General features: G+C 51.9%; 1 protein-coding gene across 1 annotated transcript; it reads right to left on the bottom strand.

Moving 5' to 3' along the window:
- Positions 1-206: 206 nt before the first annotated feature.
- Positions 207-21,874, bottom strand: LOC128718726 (uncharacterized). Its single transcript, XM_053812350.1, has 7 exons — positions 21,719-21,874; positions 13,866-13,920; positions 13,456-13,625; positions 13,024-13,305; positions 3,696-4,007; positions 1,759-3,608; positions 207-1,293 (listed from the first exon to the last, which is right to left on the bottom strand). Exons 1-7 carry the CDS (start codon positions 21,872-21,874, stop codon positions 207-209), a joined length of 3,912 nt encoding a protein of 1,303 aa, XP_053668325.1.
- Between the last annotated feature and the right edge of the window lie 473 nt (positions 21,875-22,347).

Below are 22,347 nucleotides of genomic sequence, written 5' to 3'. Positions count from 1 at the left end.
GTGTGAATATGTTTTTACTTCTTCTACAAACGTAGCATTCTAGCCAGAAAGGTGTGTGGCTTCTTAACCACACCACATACACACACAACTACTCACTCACTCAATACAATCTCTGCTTGTACACTTTGTGGCACGAAATCACGTTAACGGGACGGTTGTGAGCAATGAATTAGTAACGGTTATAGAAACGCAGCAACAGAGTGAGGTTAGGAATTACTGCGCAGTTCGATAACGACGCCACCGCCACCACCTCCACCCGGCATGTCCTGGTACTTGAGGTCTGTTTCTGTCCGGTAGCGGCCACCACCCACGACATTCCGGTCCAAACGCGCCGGCGACGGAGAGGTTGTCTTTTTGTAGTAGTGCTTCGTCCGGGGCTGCGTGCCAGCCGGCTTATGCTCGTTAGCGTCGATGCGGCGTGCCGGAAGCCGGTATGAGTCGGGATAATCATCGGTACTGGAACTACCGCGCCGCACGATGCTGGCCGTATCTTTGTTGATGGTTACCGGTGACCGGGTGCCGATCGTTTGTTCCTGCTCGCGCGTTATGTACGTGTTGAGGTATTCGCGTGACGTTGGTGTGCCGTTCGTGTGCGAATCCGTACCGCCACCATGCAGCGTACGATACAGTTCCGGCGCACGATTCTGCAAATTGCGCAGAAACACATTCTTTTTGTCGAGCGTCGGCCCGTCCGGGCTGGTACGTTCGTTCGGATAATAATCACCGCTCTGCGTAAGATCGCGGGTACTGCGGCTGACCAGATTGACGATCGAGGGACTCTTCAGCTGCAGTGGTGACTCTTTAGACGTTGCGTACTGGTCCAGGTGGGAGTTGGAGCGGTAGAAACCGGTACCCATACCGGGCGTTGCACCGTTGCCGGCTGTGGCCGGACCGCGGCTCAGCTTTTCCAGGTAGATCGGGCTCGGATCGTTCGTACCGTTCAGTCCATGCACGTTGAAGGATTTGCTTCGGTTGAGGGCTTTGTAAGTGCGGGCCGGTTTGACTGGGCCAGTGTTGGCCAGAGGTTTTGTGCCGTTTGTGTTGACCGTGTTGACGATCGATACGTTTATTGTGGACGAGTGTAGTGGTTTCGAACGCTGAAGACGGTGCTGATCGTTGCGGGGGAGTGTTTGCGAGCTGGTGACCCCGTACCCGGAACCACCGGGATGGTACTGTACGCCCGGATCATGCTCGTAATGGGTTCCACCGCCTGCCGACGTTGGCAGTCGATTGGTGCTTTTGCTGAACCGGCCGAGTGTATGCAGGTTTGTCTGTGGTGGCTGACTGAACGACCTGTAAGTATGAAACGAAAGATATAATGTTTAGTATTTCTAATCGGAAAATGAAGCATGACCATGTATGTTGCTAATCACGCCCTTTAACATCTTATGGTAGCTTCGACATTGCTTTGTTTTCCTTCTTATGGCATCGATTTGGCATGTAAAATGCGATAATAAAAAATAACACTGCCAAGATACGATTGGTTTGCAAACAACACGAGTGTTTAAACCGGTTTCTTCATTCTTTTTCCTCTATTTGCAGGCTTGTTGCTGCTTCGCTGGACAAGCCCCACAAGGGTGGGCGTTTGACGACAGCAGGCCGAATCTCTAATGCTCAATTCGCACATGTTCAGCCCCAAGTATGGGCATGGTGTCCGGCAAAAGATAGTGAGTGACAGACCAGTTAAGCGAACCCCTTAGTGACTCGCCATAGCGAAGGAACATTGGAACGCCATCTTTGGACAGCCGAACAACTCACCGTGTATGGGAGGTGGTGTAGACACGTTCCTCGCGTCGATCGCGTCCGGCAGATGCTGCCGCCGCCGCAGCCGCTGCTGCTGCTGCCGCTGGATTGTATTTGTTCTCCTTGCCAAAGATGCTGCCACCGTACGGGTTTTCGCCCAAGTAGTACTTTTGGCGGGGCGTTGGCCCACCGCTTCCGGTGGTCATGTCGGACAGTATGTCCGATGAACCACGCCGCTCCGTGTAGTTACGTTCCCGAGCGCGATCCGATTCGCGTCTACCACCGGCACCGTTCGGTTTGTGACTGGCAGCAAACTGTGACTGTGAATGGCTGGCAAGTCGCTGATCGTCGCCCCCGTACTGACTGGTGTGCTGTGGATGGTGATGGTGGTGGTTGAGCAGCGGGGATCCACCGCTACTGCTGATGTGCCCGTCGATCACGTTGTACTGTTGGTAGGTGGCGGACTGCCGCTTATGCTGTCCACCGGCCAGTGCTGACGGTGTCGGTGATTGGGATCGTTGGTGGTGCTGCTGTAGCTGTTGCTTGTTGCTTTTTAGCTTGAGCTTCCGTTCGGCACTGGCAGAACGGATCTTGCCCATCAGCTTGCGGATGGAGTTGCCGATGGCGGAACCGACGCGGTTCGCCTTCGGTGGTGTACTCTGCGCACGGCTAGCCGCACGCTGAACCTGCTGATGTTGCGGTCCACCGGCGTGACTTAGATCCTGGATGCTGCTGAAGCGTGTCTTCTGGTACGGTTTGCGCAGTGTAGTCACCACCGGTGGTATCTGTATCGGTGAGACGGAGCGACTGCGCGGTGCATAGCCGTGCACGATCGGACCGATCGGTTTGCTATGATACGGTTGCTGTTGTTGCTGCTGTTGCTGCTGCTGCTGGACGGCAACCTGTCGCCGTTCGAGCACCTTGCGCCGTTGCGGTACGGTAGGGCGACCGTCCGGCATCGTTTGGCCTATAGAGTGTCGATCCGGTGACACTGAACGACCGTACCGTGCGTTGAAGTTACGCTCGCCGTTCGTTTTCGGTCGTGGAGTGGTTAGATAGGCGGATGCGTACATCGGTACACCAGCGTCCTCCCGACGGCCCGGTTGTACGGAGGATAGCAGCCGTTGCACCGGGCGAGCATCTTCACTACCGGAACGGTGACGCTCCCCCGATCGATAGCCCGCATCGTGACTTGAACCCTCCAGCAGAAGATCCTCCCGTGACGTCGTTAGCCCTCGCCGGCCCGCCCTATCCGACGTCCACTCGGAAACACCTTGGAAATGTGTGGGCCCCGGTGGGACACCACGCCCCGGCCGGTACGGTGCACCGGTACCTGGACCATCCGGTTCCCCCGTGGGACCACCGACCGTGTCGCCAGATTTTATCGTTACGTTGAAGTAGGTGCGTTTCGTTGGTTCTACCAGCTCGTCTAGATCTTCGCGTGAATCGCGCGACGACCGTGATTCGCTGCCGAAATGTGACTCGAGCCACTTGCTCGTTTCCTGCTTGCGCGTTTCCTCCTCCTTGTCGAAGTCCAGCGGCTTCTTGGTGAGGGCATCGAGCCGATCGTTCAGGACCGGTACTACGCCCGGCAGATTGTTGGTCCCCGGTTGACCCACCAGTGCCAGCTCCTTCGGATGCCGTCCCAGCCGGCGTGCTTTGCGCAACCGATCGGATAGACTGTCCCAGTCGGAGAGCAATCCACCACCGGTGTCACCGCCACGGCCACCATCACCACCACCGTCCTTGTCCATCTGTGTTTGTTCTGCTGCGTACCGCATCTCGTGTCCGATCACTTCACCGTTCGGGCCGATCAAATCCACATGCTGTTCGTCGCGTTGCTTGAAGTATCGCTGAGCGGACGACTGCACACGTATAGACACAAAGACATTTTGGTGAGTTTTCAAGTGTGCACAGGTAGGGAGTGAACAAAATAAGGCTCCACTACTTACCTTCTGGTCGATTACACGTTCGCCACTATCGACCTGATCGTAGCCCGGCAGCAACCGTTGCTCGTCCGTCTCCGGCAGTTCGTCGTCGTACAGCTCCTCGTGCTGGCGCGTCTGTTCCTTCTCCGTCACGAGCGTACCGTCCGGTTTGGCAAGCTGCCGAATGTCGGTGTCCTCACTGTCGATGACCTTCCGTGAGCTGATCGATTGCTGTACCAGCTGTGGCCCGGTTGGCGTTTGCTCGGTGCGCGCCTTCTCCGACAGCAGCAGTTCCCGTATATCGTCCACACCACTGTTGATCGCTCTCAGGTACGTCTGAATGTAGGCAGCAGTTGGCCCACGGATGGAATGGGAGTGGAAATTGGTTTCTTTACTTTTTGGGGTAAGTACATTTGCCAGCAGAATGCATCGCTTCGCTAGACGTGCTTTGCTTATCTGTTTTTTTTTTGTCGTTTTAGTTGGTGTCCATTGGGCGCGACAGTTGCCACTTTGTTTCCTGCCCACCATACGCCCAACCTAACCGTATTTGTTAGCGACGTAAGAATGAATGAAGAATGTAAGTACAAATAGTCTTTAGTTCCCCACTTTCTGTCTACCCACACTGTAGACATACCAGTGATGTGTACGGTATAACAGGTTGACATAGTCTAAATAACACCACACAAAGACCAGTCAGACATTAACGGATCTCTCCCCACTCGCAATTCGGTAATATGCTGTGCCTTTTCTACATATAGAAGAATTTGGAAAGTTAGCTAGGACGTCATAAGATGAAGCATAAACTCCATCTTAGTATGTCGGTAGACTAACTAACACAAAGTATCATAATACTGGAACGTCTTCCACTTGACAAAGAAGGCAATCTCTTTGTGCAATTCGCTGTGTCGGAAGGTGCACAAAGCACTCATACTCAAACGATGGACACGGTTTTAATGTTAAAGCGAAAGCGCAAGTCAATTCGTGTTTGACTTCTCCCTCCCGCGTGCCTAAGCCGTTGCTGGATAGAAGCACCCACTTTGTCTAATATCTTTCTGCGATTGTTTCTATCGTGAGTTACAATCGGGTTCACCGTCGTTAAATCTTAAACCACCTTGCGCAAATGAGAGCAATTTCCACCTAACAATCGTCTGTACTAACACACCGCGAAGCGTTCTGTAGCGTTCACCATCATTATGCCCTTTATCAATAACTGTATATATAATTCATCTGCACAGGTACATCGACATCATTGTCAGAATCTTTGCCCTCTCGCCTAGTGTCGCCGTGATATCCCTTCTCGTGAAAACCTGTTTCCCTTCTGCATAACAGGCGTCCCTTTCAAATGGATTTAGTTCTCTTTCTTGCTCTGACATCTCTGCACCAGATGTAGGTGGGAAAAAAACAGTCTCAAGGGAAACGCACGAACGCGGTAGGCTAAACAAAAACGAAACCGGTAAAAATCATGTTGCTGCCAGCATTTATTCGCTCGCCTTTCCCTTCGCTCCGGGTTTGGAGTGATTCGCGCACTGGAACGAGTTTCCACTGGGTATAACTTCCTTATGTATTCTCGGCAGGAGGATCGTCTCGTCACAACCGTTCATCAATCATATTGAATTAAGGAAGGCAAGAGAAGGACGGTGGTGGGGCTATCGAATAGAGAAGAAATATTTCTACTTCTGCCGCTACGTTCTCGGCCACTGTGGAGCATTGCAGGTTATGCTTGTGTTTGCAATTCTTCTTCTCGTTCGAACCACCGACACACAGACACGCACTGTCGCACCGATACATGCGCATCGTGCGTGTAATCTTCGCTAAATACGGTCTGTGGAGACGTAGGTTTTAGCGCACTGCGAAGGAACCCGTCTATGGCTTACAAAACTGATGGTCTAATTTTTTATCAATTTAGCTTAAAGTGGCCTGAACTCAACAGCAGAATGGCGATAACAGCTTCTCACAAATTATGCCATCGCTTATCCCATTATTAGGCCTGATAATTCTATCACGAAAATGGTATTTAAATTATGTAAAACACACGCACCTAACCTCAAAAAAATGCTGCTCAAAGGATTAGGCACGTTGTAGCAGTGGCATCTTCTTCTATCGATAGCGATTTCTACTCAAAACTAGTGCGATAACACGATACCGCTGGGCCTTTTTCAATGTGATGCAGCCATTGACCCATTTTCGTATCTCGTTTTGTACCTCGTTTTGCTTGGGTGTTGTGCATTGGGGCTACGAAATTCGGTTAAATAATAATAATAAAAAAAAACATGTATAAGACGTCGAACCCGATACACACAGTGGCAGCTGAACAAAAAAAAAACGGGTTCCCAATTCGAAGGCATGCGGTTGCCTTCCTTGGTGTATTACCCGTCATTTAGAAGTAGTTCGATCTTCATATATCTGATGATAATAGCAACAACTTTTCAGATTGAAAGCTGAACTCAAATTGTTTACAGGGTATAGATTGGTGTTATACACACTGGTGTTGTGCTTATTACAGCTTTATAGAAGAGTCACTCCTATGAATCTTTAGTGAGGAATCATTGAAATCAGGAATCGGATGACTTGGATCTTGGATGATTCCTGAACCTTTGAGGATTGATGAAACTTCGATGAATCTTTTCATTCATGAATTAATTCAATTGATTCAGAATAGCTCATTCAGATTCAATCAACACCAATACACACCAATCGTTTGCTCTTACATAAAGATCGTCCAAACATGCAAACTTCTTGGAACTCTTGTTTATGCTGACCGTGTGCCGCATAGCGTCACATAATGCATCTTCATTTTCAATCCACCGGGGTAGAAAAGTGCCGATCGTTCAATTGCAACCGAACTGTCGTGACTGTTTCTCAATCTCGTCACCCAAACCCGTTCGCTCATCCCGTGCTGGATCGGCTAACCGCTTCCTCGCCCGCGGTGCAATCGTTTGCAACATGCCCGGTACGATTCGCCTGCAGTAAACCGAACCGGGATGGGTGGGTTTGAGGTTGTGTTATTGTCTTCCCTCTCGGGCACCAGACACGTTACGTAAAAAGCACACCCCAAAAAATCTTCTCCACCGATCGATTGCATCAGCCCCTTGGAACCGTGGTTGTATTCTGGTTGGACGACGGACGGTGGGCGACCCTGTTGATTTCTTTCTCGGTCGCGCACCCACCGACCACGGTAGTGTTCTGCGCCGTGTGAACCTGCCATTTTGGTGCCGGGCATGGGCAGGCAAGGGACCACGACAAACGTTTCACATCCCAAGAGGCGCTAATGGCAGGGTGCTGCTGAGTTAAACGGTGCGTCGCGTGCAACCAAGCCGGCTCCGAGGATGTTGGCTGCCCTGGCTACCCAAAATTATGGCTCCCGTATCTTCGGTTTGAAGATGGTATCCCAAATGAAGACAGCAAAAAGCCAGTGGCACACGAGGGAAAAAAGCGTCCCAAACCTCTTTGGTGGTGTTTGTGTGCATGAGGCAGCCACCGACATCGAAGGAGGAAGGCAACAAAACAAACCTGTTCTGACCGTTCGTCTAGGCTGGTCGAATGCATATGCAGATTGGCGAACGCAATGGCTTGGTGGTGGGACACCTTCATGCGCAGAGGTCGGTCAATGTTCGTCTCTACCCTTTTTTTCCCGTGCCCCGTGTGCGCTTTCGTTACCAAACTGCCCGATCTTGTCCTGGTTCGCGCAGCAAAAAAAAAGGTTTTATTTCAACGCTACCGAAATAACCGAACGCGAACGTCCCTTCACTTCGTTTGCCTTCGAATCGTGTTTTTTTTTTTGCGTGCAAATACCCACCCGTCCGTCCTTGAGCTAGTAGCAGCAGTTCACGCCCAGTAGGGCGACCCCTTCACACACACAAGTAGGGGGAGGCCTCAATAACAACTTTCTTTGTCCATGTGCGAGGGAATAAGCAAACGGAGTACGCGCGAACCACACGTTCCAACGGCTCGGTTCGACTAGCTGCGGTCCAATATTGTTCGGTTCAATGTATCTAGTACCGGTAAGTTACCAAGCAAACCAGATAAAAGAAACCCGTTTAACCAACTGTTCCAATCTACCCAATTTTTTTTTCTTCCTCCTTTTTAGCCCACTTTTCCGACAGTTTGTGGCCGCTAATTTAATGATCGTACGCACATTGGCTCTCCCTCCGAGCTAAACCCAATCCTACGGAGGCTGGCAAAAGTTTGCGCCGCCGGTGTTGCGCCACCCTGCGCATAAAAGGGTGAAATTAGTAGAACGGGGATTTCGGGTTTCGATGTTACAATTTAAGGATGCCTACAATTTAAGACTGCATCATCTCTAACCAGCGACCCGCAAAAATTTAAACACTCCAGAAAATTGTTCCGCCACGGTGACGGTTAATTGCGAACCTTTGGCAACGAACCGGGATCACCAGAAGTGTCATTTTGGGATCTACCGCGCTCTTGTGCGTTTTTTTTTCGGAGTGTACAATAATTGCGTCAAACTTCGATGATTCCCCGTTCGTCACACGCGGGTGGCCGGGCACATTTACCCGGCACAAGGTCACCCCGCACGGAGGCTAGATCGTGTCATCCGCAGAAGTTGTCGCTTGACACTGTGGCTCACGTACCGTCGCGCCCGGCCGAGTAAGATGCGAAAAACAAACGCTACGAAGCGGCGGTATCGAACCCGGAAATTAGACGCCACTGGTAAAGTGGCAGCACAGTACGCTTGCCCGTACCATTACGGACCCCAGAAACCCCACGCCAGTGTGTACACCGGTATCGAAAATCGGTAGCACCCAGCAACGCTGCTGGGATTGAAGCGAAAGGAGGAAATCGTAGACGAAGGCAACGCATACACGGGGGAGGTGCAAATACACACACACACACAACATAATATGGCTAGATCGGGCCCGGTACCGAAGGTGATTGCCGTGCTAGATTGGCCGGAGTGGCTCGAAAAAAAAAGGTAATCGCAAAAACAAAACAAACACCGCCCGTCTTGTGGCGTGCGTGAGTGGAGTGTTTCGTGTTGTGCCGTTCGGTAATATGTACAGCAGCGCATCGCCGAGCAGACGGGGCCAAGGCTCTCAAATGGGGGTGGCGGTGGTGGCGAGAAAGCCCTTACCACCATTCTGGTCCATCAGGCGAATGATAACGGTGGCGTACCAATCGGTTGAAGATTGTTGTTACACATCGCATCTCTATTGCAGCTATTAATGGGTTCGTCTGCAGTATTCAAACGGGCAACGGAAGGTTCAGCGTAAAGTTAGATGTGTGTACCTTTGCATTGGGATATACAAATATCATTAGTGCTTCGCCCAACATTAGTTTGTATAGAAGAGCTGTCTAGACATTGAGAGGAGCGTGGGGAGATCGTAAAATAGCTGGAGAAGATATCGGTTATGTCAATTAGACGGTTTGCAACATATCGCTCTAGAAATAATTGTGAATTGTTAGAAGAGTTTGATCGCAATCTGAAACTTGTAGCTGATCCTCAGGAAAATGTGTACTATCTACAAATTTTGTGACCTGAAGAAGGTATGCTTGGATCTTTTTGCTTCTTCAAGGATTTCTAGAGTCACTCTACATGCATTTTGGGGAGTTAAGCGTAGGATGTCTTTATGTCACCTTCGATTGATTGGTTGGATTGGTGCTGACAATGGAGGCCTCTACTGCCGGTTTGATGTTTGGTCAGCTACGGGTTGATAGTCAATCGCGACCTGCCAGGACTCGTCGTACACGGCAAATATTCACAGAGCCCGCTCTTTGAAGCACGGTTAAAAAGGTCAAACATTGGACGACTGTGACCGTTCGGGAACTGGATGTACACTTTTACCGGCACATCACTACACTAAAGCGTTTGAAACCCACTACTAAACCTAACACACACACAAACACACACCCTCTGCCATGCGCAGCACTCGATAAATCTTCTCCCGCTATAGATCCACGCGGGTTTTTTTTTTCTCTCCACACTATCAACACCTTGTCGTATACGGTTTCACCGTACACCCATCAAACCCCGTACGGGATAAGGAGGTGGGAAAAAAAGGACACACCGTAGCCGTGTTCCGGGCGTTGCATTCCGGGCCCGAGCATCAAACAACACTGGCGCGACTGCACGAAACAAAGCCCACCAGTACCGAACGTGCAGCCCGCAGCCCGTTCTGGGTGAAGGAAAACGAAGCAAACGTATAAACCAGATGCCTTCGGACCGTTCCACCGGTTCCCGACCGCAGCGGTACGGGCTCACGGGCGATCGTTCGCCACGGTTCAGTCTGCTGGGCAGGTTGTTGAACGGGTTTTTGGGCTCTCGCGCGCCGAAAGGCTCGGCCACTCGACGTTGAGACGCAGACTCAGAGACGGATCTTTGCCCTCTCCTTTTTGGCTCTCGTTTATGTTTCTCTCGCTTCCCTCAAGCGCACTCGCGTTGCTGATTGTTTCGTGACTGTGCAGCGCTTCGATACTTCTAACGAGCCCAAAAATCTCTCCCACAGCTAGCACATCTACCGTCCGCCCAGAGCATATTCGGCGGTACCCGACGGCAGAAGCCCACCTGTGGTACGCGAGCGACAAGCAAAGTACGGGTGAGCTCAACACCCGGAGCCTACGTAATAGCACTGCTGCAGCACACGCGCAAATCGACAAGAGACGAATGCTGATTCGCAGCGAATGGCGAACGGTGGACATTGGGTGTTGATATGTAGGAGAACCAAAACCAAGCGAAGAGACGCAAGTTTTGCATGACCCGTAACGTGACGCACTGGGAGTCCGCATCGAAACGAAGCTGTACATTCTTGATGCGCTCGAGAGATTATAACAACGCTGTGAACCCGCTCGATGGCGAAGAAAGAGACAGCAGGCAAGCGAAAGAGAATGGCCGAGACATAAAGCATAAAAGCGTACCGAGGCCCTGGAGGGGGTTTTGTTATGTTTTGGAGCAGTGTGGCTCACCCATCTTACACCAGCGTGTATGTGTCTTGGGTAATAAGATGGTAAACACAATGAAAAGTGTTTCTCCCATTAGGGGGGGAGAGGGCGGGGGGCAATTCTGAACTTTAGCTTCCAAAATAATGGATAATGAAGGTGCACATGTTTTACCGTGCGGTAAGCTCACTTTCATCTTTTACGCCGCTCTACACCGAGGCGTGTTTAGTAGTTGTTGGGGTCTCCTAATCCCCCTGTTGTGGGGGTGCGGGGGATTGAAGAAAAACTTGTAGTGTGCACGGTACAGGGGCAAGAATGTTTGCTGTGCTAATGGGAGCAGTCGCCAAAGGGGGGCCCTTTCCCGTGCTGGCTATGGTGTGCATTCTCTTCCCGACAAACCGGTGTGTGTTCCCTGTTAAAGGGATAAAAGGAAGGAGGCAGGAGGGGAACGGGGGAAGAGAGGAAATCTCCCGATATTCAAGCGAACCAGGCCGTGTACCAACACAAACGCTGTGTGAGCGCGAGCGCGAGCCCGTTGAGCGACAAACCGGGTTCGTCGCTTGCGGTTGACCGTTGACTTTGCAAGGGCATTGTAGTCTTTCGTTCACGTCGCACATTGCAGCGACGGAGAAAGCAAGGCAGAATGTGTCGCCTACCAAGCGGGAAGCAGGAGGCGGGATTTGATCCTTTTTAATGTCTGCTCGGTTGGGTTTGATTCGAACGGAAGAAGAAAATTGTTTCTGCTTTACGGTTTCTTATCGTCTGTTCACTGGTGACACTTCCGGTGCTCAGGGAGCTATTGACCGGCTATGCTTACAATGTTTTCCTTTAATTGATTGATTGATTTTAGTCGGTTTTTATAGGTGTTGTTTTTGCGATTTTTTTTACGAACTTTGACAGTTACTTGACCACCACTACAAATGCAATCCGACTTTCGATGCTCTGTCCGCATTCCACTCTGGTGGGAAGTGTATTTAAAAGTCGACCTGACATTTATCCTTTCATATCTGAAGAAAGACAGAATCATAGCTTTGGCGCCCGCAAGATATGTCTTGAAAGTGACCTTATCGATCTTCCAAGAGATCATTGTTATACAAAATTGTCAATCTGATCGAATTGCAGTTAAAGTTCGTCCACGTCGCAGTCTTCATGGATGGCGAGACCTTGACTTTACAGTATATAGTTACGACTGGGATGAGCTCTACAAGCCTTTTAAGTGCTTTGAGTCCAACAAGTTCATCAGAGTGTATAACTCCAACACCATGTACCTGAAGAAGATTCCTCAATATTTCCCCCCTCAGTGGAAAATGAAGTTCTTTCCCTCGGAACTTACGAGTAGTTTTTGAGATGTGTACAGCATATCTTTGCTAGAAGTTGTCGGCTACATCAAGAAGTCCATAAAGTCCAGAGCTATGAGCCTTAGTCTATCATCCCAAGAGGGGCAAGAGATATTAGTTGGATGTTTCAGATAAAAGTTCTACCAAAGAATAATGTGTCTTTGTGTCTGAGACTCAATGTCCAATGTGACGCACGGATGTTTTTTTTTTGAGAGAACCTCAAATAGAGAAACCTCTCATGGAGGAAGGAATAAGTATATGCAAATGCTAACAAGTACTATTTCATTGGACATTGCTAAGGTTCTGACCAGTTGATGTGATACCGCTAGGGGGCATACAGGCAAGCGTTGTTTGAATGAAGCGTCACAAGGAGCAGTTGACCTTTACACGACGGGTCGACGTCTGGTGTATATGGGGAACGTCATACGGAGGTGAACATGCAATAGTGAGTTGTAAGCAATAGGTACAGCTCCAGTTTGCAAAGCAACCGTACGTTTACCATAGCACACCTATCGCCCTGAAGGTGTCACGACGGTACGATGACATCGCACACATTAGCTGTTGCCATTGCGTCATCTTTCGAACGTGCTCCGTTTGCCGTATCACACACCGCGAACCGCACCGAAGGCCAACCATAGCAAACGGCTGATCTAACCTTGCCAGGTAAGCTGTTATTTGCCCACCCGCATCTTCTGAAAAGGGGGAGTGGGGGGGTGGGGGGCTTAGGCTCCGGAGTTGTGAAGGTTACTGCCACCGGACTCGAGGCGAACAGCTGCGAACGGTCATCACCGGCCCGCGCCGTGTACGTAGAACGCATATGGAGCGCTGTCCAAATTACGCGGCCCCCCCAAAACAGCCCCTCCCCGTGTAGGGTGTGGAGTTCGCGGTGTGGCCATGTGTGGCCACTGCCTAAAAGGGGTGAGAACCGTGCGTTGTTTAGACACACTGTCCCGGAAGCTGCTTGTGGCGTGCTGTCATTTCCGCCACTTTTGGACATCAACAGGAAACCCCCCCCCCCCCCCCCCCCCCCCGTCACCATTCCTCCCCGCGCGCTACCTCTTCCCCCACCCAAACACCCAGCGTACGTGTGGGGAGTGCCGAATTGTTGGTACCGTACTTACGTCGTCGGTAAAATCGCCAAAATGTTTCTGTTCGGTCACCTCGGTGCGTTCCTTGGTTTCCTCCCGCGACACCACCACCTCCTCCTTGATGTTGCGCAGCAAACCATCGGGAGGCCGGGCCACGATGGTGCCGCCGGTCGTCTTTGGTGCGTTGCTGCTTACAGTATCGACCGGCAGGGTGGGCTGCTGGGTGGCGTCACCGCCACCGGTCTGTCCAGCACCGGCCAGCCGGTTGCCGGACTCATTCGCCTCCACCGCTTCCGGATCGCCCAGTGTACGGTGCTGTAAAGCATTCGAAATAAAAAAAAAAGATGGAAGCAACGAAAGAATTAATAAGGACAAAGGCAAATTAACCCGCTAATTGGTTATTGGTTATGGGGATGCGGGCGGTTGTAGTCTTCTCCCACCCCTCCCCCTTCCTCCTCTCCATACCTCGGTTTGTACCGTTTCCTGTTTGTCCGTGTCCTCGGTCGTGTTGGTCGACACGATCGGGCCAGAATCTTCGACCACCTTGCCATCCTCGAACAGTAGCTGCCGCTTAACGCGCGTCTCTATCTGGCGCGTTGTCGTTAGCTCCGTTTTTCGCTTCTTAATGATTTCCTCTGATCGCAAAAAAAAAATCCCAAAATTAAAAAGGAAACAAAACCAAACATCAATTTCAACGCCAATTAAACACCACTTTGCGCCCGAATGTATGCAACGCGCATCGCACAGTACGCCTGATTGTAGGCAATCGTGCAAACGATTGATCAATTTGGAGCTACCAGTAAAATGCGTTCACTGTTGCTCCTCCACCACCCCCCCCCCACCGTTTTTTACGGCCCGGCGGGGCCGTACCTTACCTTCACGATTGATTGCCTCCACCTCGGCATTGTCCGCCGCCGTCTTCACTTCCACCTGCGAAAAGTCATCGGAAATGATTACGCGGGACAGGTAGCGCAACCCGGACGGTTCGTGACCGTCCGGTGTCGCGGGATGGTTGTTGTTCGCATCGATAAGCACGTCGGTCGGGCGGTTTGTGCGGCCGCGCACCCTCCCACCCGGCTGTTGGGCCGACTGCCGCCTGCGATGGGCGGACCCGTGGGCGTGGGTGGGCCGGGTGCGCACACTCGCCCCGGTACGGTCCGGTGCCGGCGGCGGGCGCCGTGTACGGTGGTAGGTGGACGGTGGTGACGGTACCGTGCCCTTCCGGGCACTACCGAGCCGGACCTGATAGTGGATGCCACCGTCAGTGGTTGGTGGCGGTTGTTTGGTTGGCTGATGGCGGGACGGGGCTGCTGCTGATGGTGGGGTCGCTGCTTGTGGCGGCGGTTGCGGCCAAGGTTGCGAATGCTGGTGGCATGTTCCTGGCAGTACGATCAGTATTACCACCATTCGCACTGCTGCTCTCGCGTTTATTTTTGTCTTACACACTTCCTGATGCCACACACTCTCACTCTATCTCGTTTCCTTATCACTGTCACTTGCACACCGCTGCTTAATAGCTCGTTAACGTTATCGTTTATATGTTGCAGCAGCGGGTTCACCTACGGTGCGTCTAACCTAACCAAACCTGCAATACTTGTACGGGTAAGGGTGAGCACAACAGAGGCGGGTTCCCCTACATCCAGTGCCATCGCTTGTCATTATCCCATTCTGTAACGCACAGTAACGGGACACGGGGTTGATCGATAAGCACGGGCAGGTGTAAATACACTAATCATCCATCCAGTGCCGCAGCACGAACGAGTCTAGCGCGGTGCGCAACCCCGGGGCGGCAATAGTACGGAACGCCACCCGCTACCGACTCGGATGCCCCGGAGGTCACCGGTGTGCGAAAGCGAATGGATGGGGGAGGGAGGATTGGAGTGTGCAATGGAATGGAATTGTAAAATGTCAAGCACCACCAATAAAACGCACCGAATGGCACCCTCCCCCCCCCACACACACACAACTCTCATTGGCGCAAAACCATTAGTCACCGGACGGTACGCTCGTGCGTCCCCCGGGCTCGCATGGGAAATTTGCGCCCGAAGGTCCACCAGCGCGGCCGGGTGAGAATTGTTTTTTAATGAGCTAAAGCCTCCAACGACGGGCGGGCAAATGGAGGGAGCGGGCAGTGGTGGAAGATGCGATAAATGCTGCGCCGGAGCATCGTCAGCAATTGGAAGGTCAGCGAGACTAGCCAAGAACGGCACTCTATTGGGGTGGGCGAGGTTTTCTTCGCGCAACACCTAGGGCGGTGCACTGTTTACGCACATTCCTACGACCCGCGGTGTGACACCTAAGTGGGTGTTGAAATGTACCTTTTCTTCACCCCTACCCCACCCTACGCGGCCAGACATTTCGTCAGCGGTCGAGTGTCATCCACAACCGATCCTGTTCACTACTGCTCTGGCCCTTCGGGGCGGACAAAGCCAACCCCAAAAAAAGGGCTTCAATTTGTAAACATAAACATAGCAACCTTCCCTACATATTTTGTTTTTGTTTACCTCCCCGCGAAAAAGGTTTTTCGTTGGGCAATTGTACAGGACCCTCACTGCGTCGTGACAATGATAATCGCTAAAATAAACAAGCGCAACCAGTAACAATGCCGCGCGCGCAAGACACACGAAAGGGGGGGGCCTCCATTTGCTGTTAGCACCCTATTTTTCTCTCTCTCCCTGTTGTGTGCGCGCCCCGGTACCAGCGCTGCGCAACCAGACCCCCGGAATATTGCACCACATCGAAACCGCCCGCATCGTTTTTCGATGGATCGCGCGAAGACACTTCCCCGTGCACAATGGCGTCTTCAGTGTGTTGCGACACTATGGGCAAATAAGCAACCAAAAAAAAACAAACAGCCCTTACGGCTGTACCACTGGTGAAGATCCCCCGGAGCGGATTGAAGAATTTCTCCAGCTTCGATGGTTGGACCGGGCTCCACGAAGGATGTCGCTTTGCTGTGGACGGCCGACCGGCCGGACACGTTTTGCCCGAAGCGAACGAACCGTGGCCGCTAGTGCCGTCGCGGCGCAAAAAGGTTGCACCCGGTCTCCGGACGCCCTTTTGCTGGCCGATCTGGGTTGGGAACTTGCTCAGGAGTGGTCTCTGGCACTCTTGTTTTTTTTTCTTTGAGGGTGTGGAGTTAATGCGCCGGCACATCTCGCAGACTGTGATTATTGTCCCAATTATGGTGTGCGGGTTTGGTGGTGCTCATTTCCCCCCCCCCCCCCCCCCCCCCCCGCTTTAGTCAGGTATCAAAGTGTCACTTTTTGGAGATACTGTCCGGGAAGGGACTACTTGAGAAGCTATTGAATGAACGCTCATTTTTTTAGCTTATGGTCGATGCTTAATGGTGTGGGTGAGATATCTACCCCATTCGGTAAGCATTCTTGACATCTTGGTGGTATTGAGATGTGTATTCTACCAAATTCTCGGTAGTTCAGCTAGACGAAGACGATCCCAGGAAGATTCGAAGGTACGCTTCGTGGAATTCTCGGTAGCTCAGCTAGACGAAGACGAACTCAGGAAGATTATAAGGTACCCCTGGTGGCATTAACATCCACTAGAACTATCTGTTAAGACATCACCTACATAAGACATTATCTTCTATAAACTTCTAAAAGTCTTGCTTCTGATGTACACACCGTGGGCTTAACATCCACAAGAATTCTTGATCCAAGTAACAAACTCCAAAAAAATCGATTAAATATTTTAAGTCAGATAACCGAATCGGATGTACACGCCGTGGACATGTACAAGAATTACTCTCCAAGAAACATAGCGCAAATATATTGAACTCTTTACAACATAACCTAGATGAGTTTAGTAGTTGATGGAGGTTCTATATCCTTCTATCGGTAGATTTATACCAAATTCTAGGTAGCTCAGACGAACTCAAGAAGATTCGAAGGTACTCCTCGTGGAATTAACATCCACTAGCACTACTCTCCAAAAAAGACATGGTATTCTACGCAAGTCTTGTATCTTGTCGGTTGTACACTCCATGTGCTTAAGACCCACAAGAATTATAGATCCGAGTATCTCAAGATCCAAGTACACCGTTGGCTTCACATCAGCGAGAATATCTCTCCAAGAAACATAGAGATAACATTTGGAACTGTTGAAAGTTTAGAGCAGATTTTGAAGACGATAGATGTCTAAATATAGGGGCGGCCCGGTGGCATGATGGTAGCGGCGCCGGTCTTCACACGAACGGACTGGACCAAAATCCCATCCGGGCCAATCCCCCGTAGCAAGGACTGACTATCCGGCTACGTGGTAAAATAAGTCGATACGGCCAGGCCGTTCTAACGAAAAAAAAAAAAAAAAAAGATGTCTAAATATTCTACAAAATTCCTTGCGTAGCACAGGTAGGCGAAGATGCACTTGTGGAGCTTCTGATATTCACCCAATAACCTTGACACGCTCAAGAATAACTCTCCAAGAAGCATTAAGTGCATCTTTCGTGTTTTGCACTACTTAGAGGACACTTTCAGACATTGGACATTAAACTTGTTAACGCCATATTGCACAGCGTTACCAGGGACCACGAGCACTTCACAAATTGGTACGAATGTGTGGAACGGAAGCTGATTATGGTGTGCGGTCCGGTGTTCCGGTGTTCCGGCGAGTGTGTGTGTGTCATCGCGCATGCTAACGGGAACGGTCCGTGCACAGTATGGCAAGCAGACCCAAGGTCCGCATCCGTTCACTTTTTGGGGCAAAACTTTACAACCAACCGGCCACCGTTTGTTCGGCGCTCCGTTTCCTTCCCATGGACAGGATGGAATGTTGAATGGTGTGCGGGATGTGGATGATTGGATGAGGCACAACAATCGTCTGCCTGTCCTTGGAACGACCGTTTGCTTTCGACGTTTTTTGGGGTAGGTGACTATCTTGTGGCTCCCTCCTCTAACCTTCCGCTGGATGACTAACACAACAGTTCGGGGTATAGACTTTCACGCACTGCACTGGTTCTGCTGGGTTTGCGACTGGAACACACCGTGTATTTGCTGCACGGGCACGCGCTGATGCCACCGTCGATCGTGCCAAATGACGCCTGACAGCACATTCTGGAGTCGCGACACCGGTGGCCAAGAATGGACGAACGTAACTGACGTTGGTCACCGTGCATTACCGTGTTTGTACCGCGAACCGCTGGACTGGTGGCAAACACGCCGTGGACACACTGCGACCATGCTTTTCTTGCACACAACCACACACACACACACCACCCCTCTCCCTTCTACCCCTCCTCCCACCACTGGGTTTGATGGCTAGCAAATACCAGCCCGTGGAACGCACGCACGAAAGGAAAATTCTCACATTTCCTCCCTCTCTCGGTTCTCGGTTCGCTCCGGTGGCCGTGCTGTCGAGCCAATTACGCCAGTGCCGCTCTTTTCAGCAAACGGTCTCCAGCGTATCGGTCTATCGCTTATCCACCACGGGGTTTTTTTTTGCTCTGGGTGGCTTTGGTGAACCCCGCGTCCCACTGCCCCTGCGTTCGCGTGTGATGTGAGGCGTGTTGTGTTTGAGATCGCGTTTTGTTTTCGATGTCGTGCGGTTTTATACTCCAGCACCTTCCAGCACCCAACACCGCGCATCGCCCGCCCAGCAACCGGTAGGTCCAGCTGATGATGATGATGGGTAGCAATGCGGGTGTGCAGCAGAGGCGCATGGAGGGTGCGCACTTGTGCCGTTACTCATTGCCATCCAACTCTCGCCCGTCCGTCCGTTCGTGCCTCCGCCATTGCCCCTTGCCCTAACGCTTCGCTCACCCCCGTTCCGTCCATGGGGAGGGGCGAGCCAAGATGTCAGAAGTTCGGCAAGCGTCGTGGTGCTCTAGCTGCGTTTTCACTTTCGTTTCGTTCACAGTTTGCACGTTTTCTGTTGGATGGCGCCCGCATCCATTGCCAAACCGCAACGCGCACACGCTCCCTCCCGGCTCCGGTACCGGCCAGCAGGGATTTTGGTAGGGTTTGGACAGAACTGGAGCAGCGCAAAGCACACCGGACCGCGGTGCCGAGCCCTTTTTTTTTGTCTTCCCTGCGGCCTAAAGCAAGTACACTGCGCGCCTGGTGTGTGACCATGTTTTGGTCGCCCTTTGCGAGAATGCGGGTGCTATAAAGGATGTAGGGCAGGGCGAGCAACAGCATGGCACGATACGTCGACATCTCCGAAGCCCAATCTCCGCAGCAGACAAAACGCCAGAAGAGAGGTATAAGTTCCCACCCTTTGCGCGAGGTGAGTACCTCAAGAATTTATCGAACACGCAGAGATATGGTGTATTGGTAGAGGCGCCGGTCGTCACACGACAGGACCGGTCCAAAATCCCATCCGGACTGATTATCCGGCTACGAGTAAATAATGTCCAAGAAAGCCAGAAAATGTCAGACCTACACCTCTTGAGGTTGTTGTCTCGATGAAGACGAAGTTACGCGCAGAACACTCCACTAGCAGCACGATCAAACCTCACCAAACTGTGTTGCATATCTCTCGGGTAGTCTGCCTAAGCAAGTTCCTGATGCTCGCACACAGCAGCGTTCCGACGCGTGGATGCACTTTGCGCCTTGCCGTCAAGCGCTAGACCAAAAAGCGAGTTCCGCTTATGCAACCATCCGCCCATAAGGTTACGCGGCGAAACAGAACCAAAACTCTGCTCCAACAACAACCGCACAAAAAAAAAACACACACACCAAGGCTCTGAGATGGGAGGTTGAAGATGCGCTTCGGTGCCAGAAGTCTGCCAGGTCTCTGGCGGGCAGATGCAGATTTCGACCCACATTTGCATAGAATTCACCTTCACGCGGGTTTTCTAGCTTGATTGATGGAAGGCACACCGGTTGCCCCAACACTGCCACACGCTAGTGGGATGTTGTAGTGGCAGGTTTTCTGTACAGGTCGCCGGGTGGTGTCTACTATTCGCAAACAGCGTGTAGATGACACCTGTGACAACTGACGCTCAGAACCTGGCAAGAGATAGAACAAAGCGCTGTGTACGCACGGACCGTTTGATGGTGGTGGTGGTTTTCGACCCTTGCAGGGTTCGCTTCGCCTTGTCGGCCTGCGGATCGCGTATCCTGACCGGATATACGATCCCAGCCGGCGCGGAGGAGAACCCTTTGCTCTCGGCGATACCACGTTCCGCAGCCCCTCCAGCAAAAAAAAAAGACGGGCGCGGGGCCTTTGCTACGCTTTGCTTCGAATGTCGTTTGACGGCGCGCACGGACAAACAAACACACACACACGCTTAGTTCACGAACGAGCCCATCAGCTCATCGAACAAGCACGATGGGGGAGTAAGAAGCGACTAAATGTGGCCCGGTTCGCACAGCCTGATTTTAGTAGACAACGGCACGGCTGCTACTTCACCGTGCCCCCCGTGCACGGCTCGCACACATCGGCATCGCTGGAAGATGCGATGCGAAGTACCCGAGGTACCGCCGCCTTATACCTTCGCACGCCTCGGTGAGGCACACAGACATGTGCGCCGTTTGAGTACACTCGTGTGAGCTCACACGACACGCGAGAGCGGGCTCACACACCACCGCACACGATCACGAACCGCCGTTCGGTTTTTGGCGATTCCGTTTAGATCCCGGTGCGACTTCGGCTTCTTCTCTTTTTTTTTGTTGTTGATTCGAAGAGTTGCCTTAACCGGCCTTTAGGGACACAATGCCACAATGAGGAGGCTGTCATGGTGCAGCTTATCCCGGCTGGCATGGATGACTTTGTGCGCTAGGTGACGGAGGATGGTTCCGTTCCGCTGGAACTCCGAGGTGTAGTAGGCTTTTGTTTTATCCCCCTGGTCCAACCCACCCGCAAACATAACTCCAATCGAGGATACTCGAGAAACAGTACACACACACGCGTGACGTTTGACATCTCGTTTGAAGCCATATTGTTTTTGGGGGTTGGGGGTGCGAGGGAGGGTATCCGGGTCGCGTTTCGTCGTCGCCCCCATTTGCTGGTACCGCTCGTGACTGTGCGCGGAGCCCTTTTTAGGGGGGGGTGGGTGGTGAGGTGACACGTTCTAGCGCAGGCACACAGTCGGATCGCTCTCTCACGGTTCCATTCCGAGCGGGTCGGCTTACCACCGTGGTCGGGTGGTTGTGCAATCGGTGTTGACCCATTGCACAACGCATGTCGTCCGCGTGCGTACGCGTACGCGCAGAATATGTGCCGGAGGATGTCGGAAGACGCCAACGATTTTTGGGGGGGGTTATGGCGGTGGCGCGATGATGGAGCGGCGAGATCTTCGCCCCGATATGATGTGATGTGTACCCGGACAGTATTGGATCCGTGCGATAGGATCGCCAAGAATGTGTGGCATTGGATGTGTCGATCTCGCGTTCGATTGCGCCACACAGCTCGACCTCGCTGCCTGCTCCATACGCTTACGTTGCCGCGTTTCAATTCTAACCTTTTGTTTCTTTTTTTTTTTTCGTTAGCTAAACCGCACGAACCGCACTAGTACACGGTCATCACGGTCGAGGACCACACGGTATTACCAATTGATGCGTGTAAAAGTGTTGTCCCCGGTGGCAGCAGGCCGGGTGGCGGTGAGTGCCACTGTGCTCGGTGAGACAGCGCCTAAATGTATGCAGCGCGCAATGCACGCGCTCGCGATCCGCTAGTGACCATGACCGACGATCTTATCGATGCGCAACAGTGTATGATTTAACCGAACAACAAATCGCGAAATGTAACTAAACATTACCCTCATACTTACCGCATGGTGGGTGTGCTGTGGGCTCACGCCCTCTAGCGCGAGCCCTTCGAAGCGCTGCTCACTAACGATGGCGTTCGGTTCGGTGTCCGGTGTACCACCGGCAACCGACCGCTTCGAGCGGCGTGCTGTTGTTATTTCCGTCTCCCGCTGCACCATTTGCACGCCCTATTCCGTCCCGCCTTGGGTTGATCCTGTTCGGGATAAAAACCAAAACGCAACACGCGCATTAGAACAGTAACAACGCCACATCGAAGTGCATCCGTAAAACGGGCGAGGTACTACTCGTCCACAACGCACACGCCCCATCCACACACGCTGATTGACGGCATGCGCTTGAAGGACATTTCAACGTCATTTGATGGCTACCATATATGATCGTAAAACCTGCGAATTACGCGTACCATCGGAAGTCCAATAAATCTTATACCGACCGGTGCGTCTACCGGTCGCATCGATGAGTGGACTAATCTACCGCCCCAGTGTCGATCTGATCGTAAAAGTCAGCGATGCATGCCGAGAGAAAGGGACTCTCATTTTTATATGTATTTATCGGCTAGAACTGCGCGCAGCGGGCAGGTTTTGCTCAGTCCGAGGCGAGGATGATGATTTATAAAATTGAATAATCATAA

This window comes from Anopheles marshallii, chromosome X (assembly GCF_943734725.1).
Source record: "Anopheles marshallii chromosome X, idAnoMarsDA_429_01, whole genome shotgun sequence".
NCBI lineage: Eukaryota > Metazoa > Arthropoda > Insecta > Diptera > Culicidae > Anopheles > Anopheles marshallii.
This window is presented reverse-complemented; position numbering and strand designations above follow the sequence as displayed.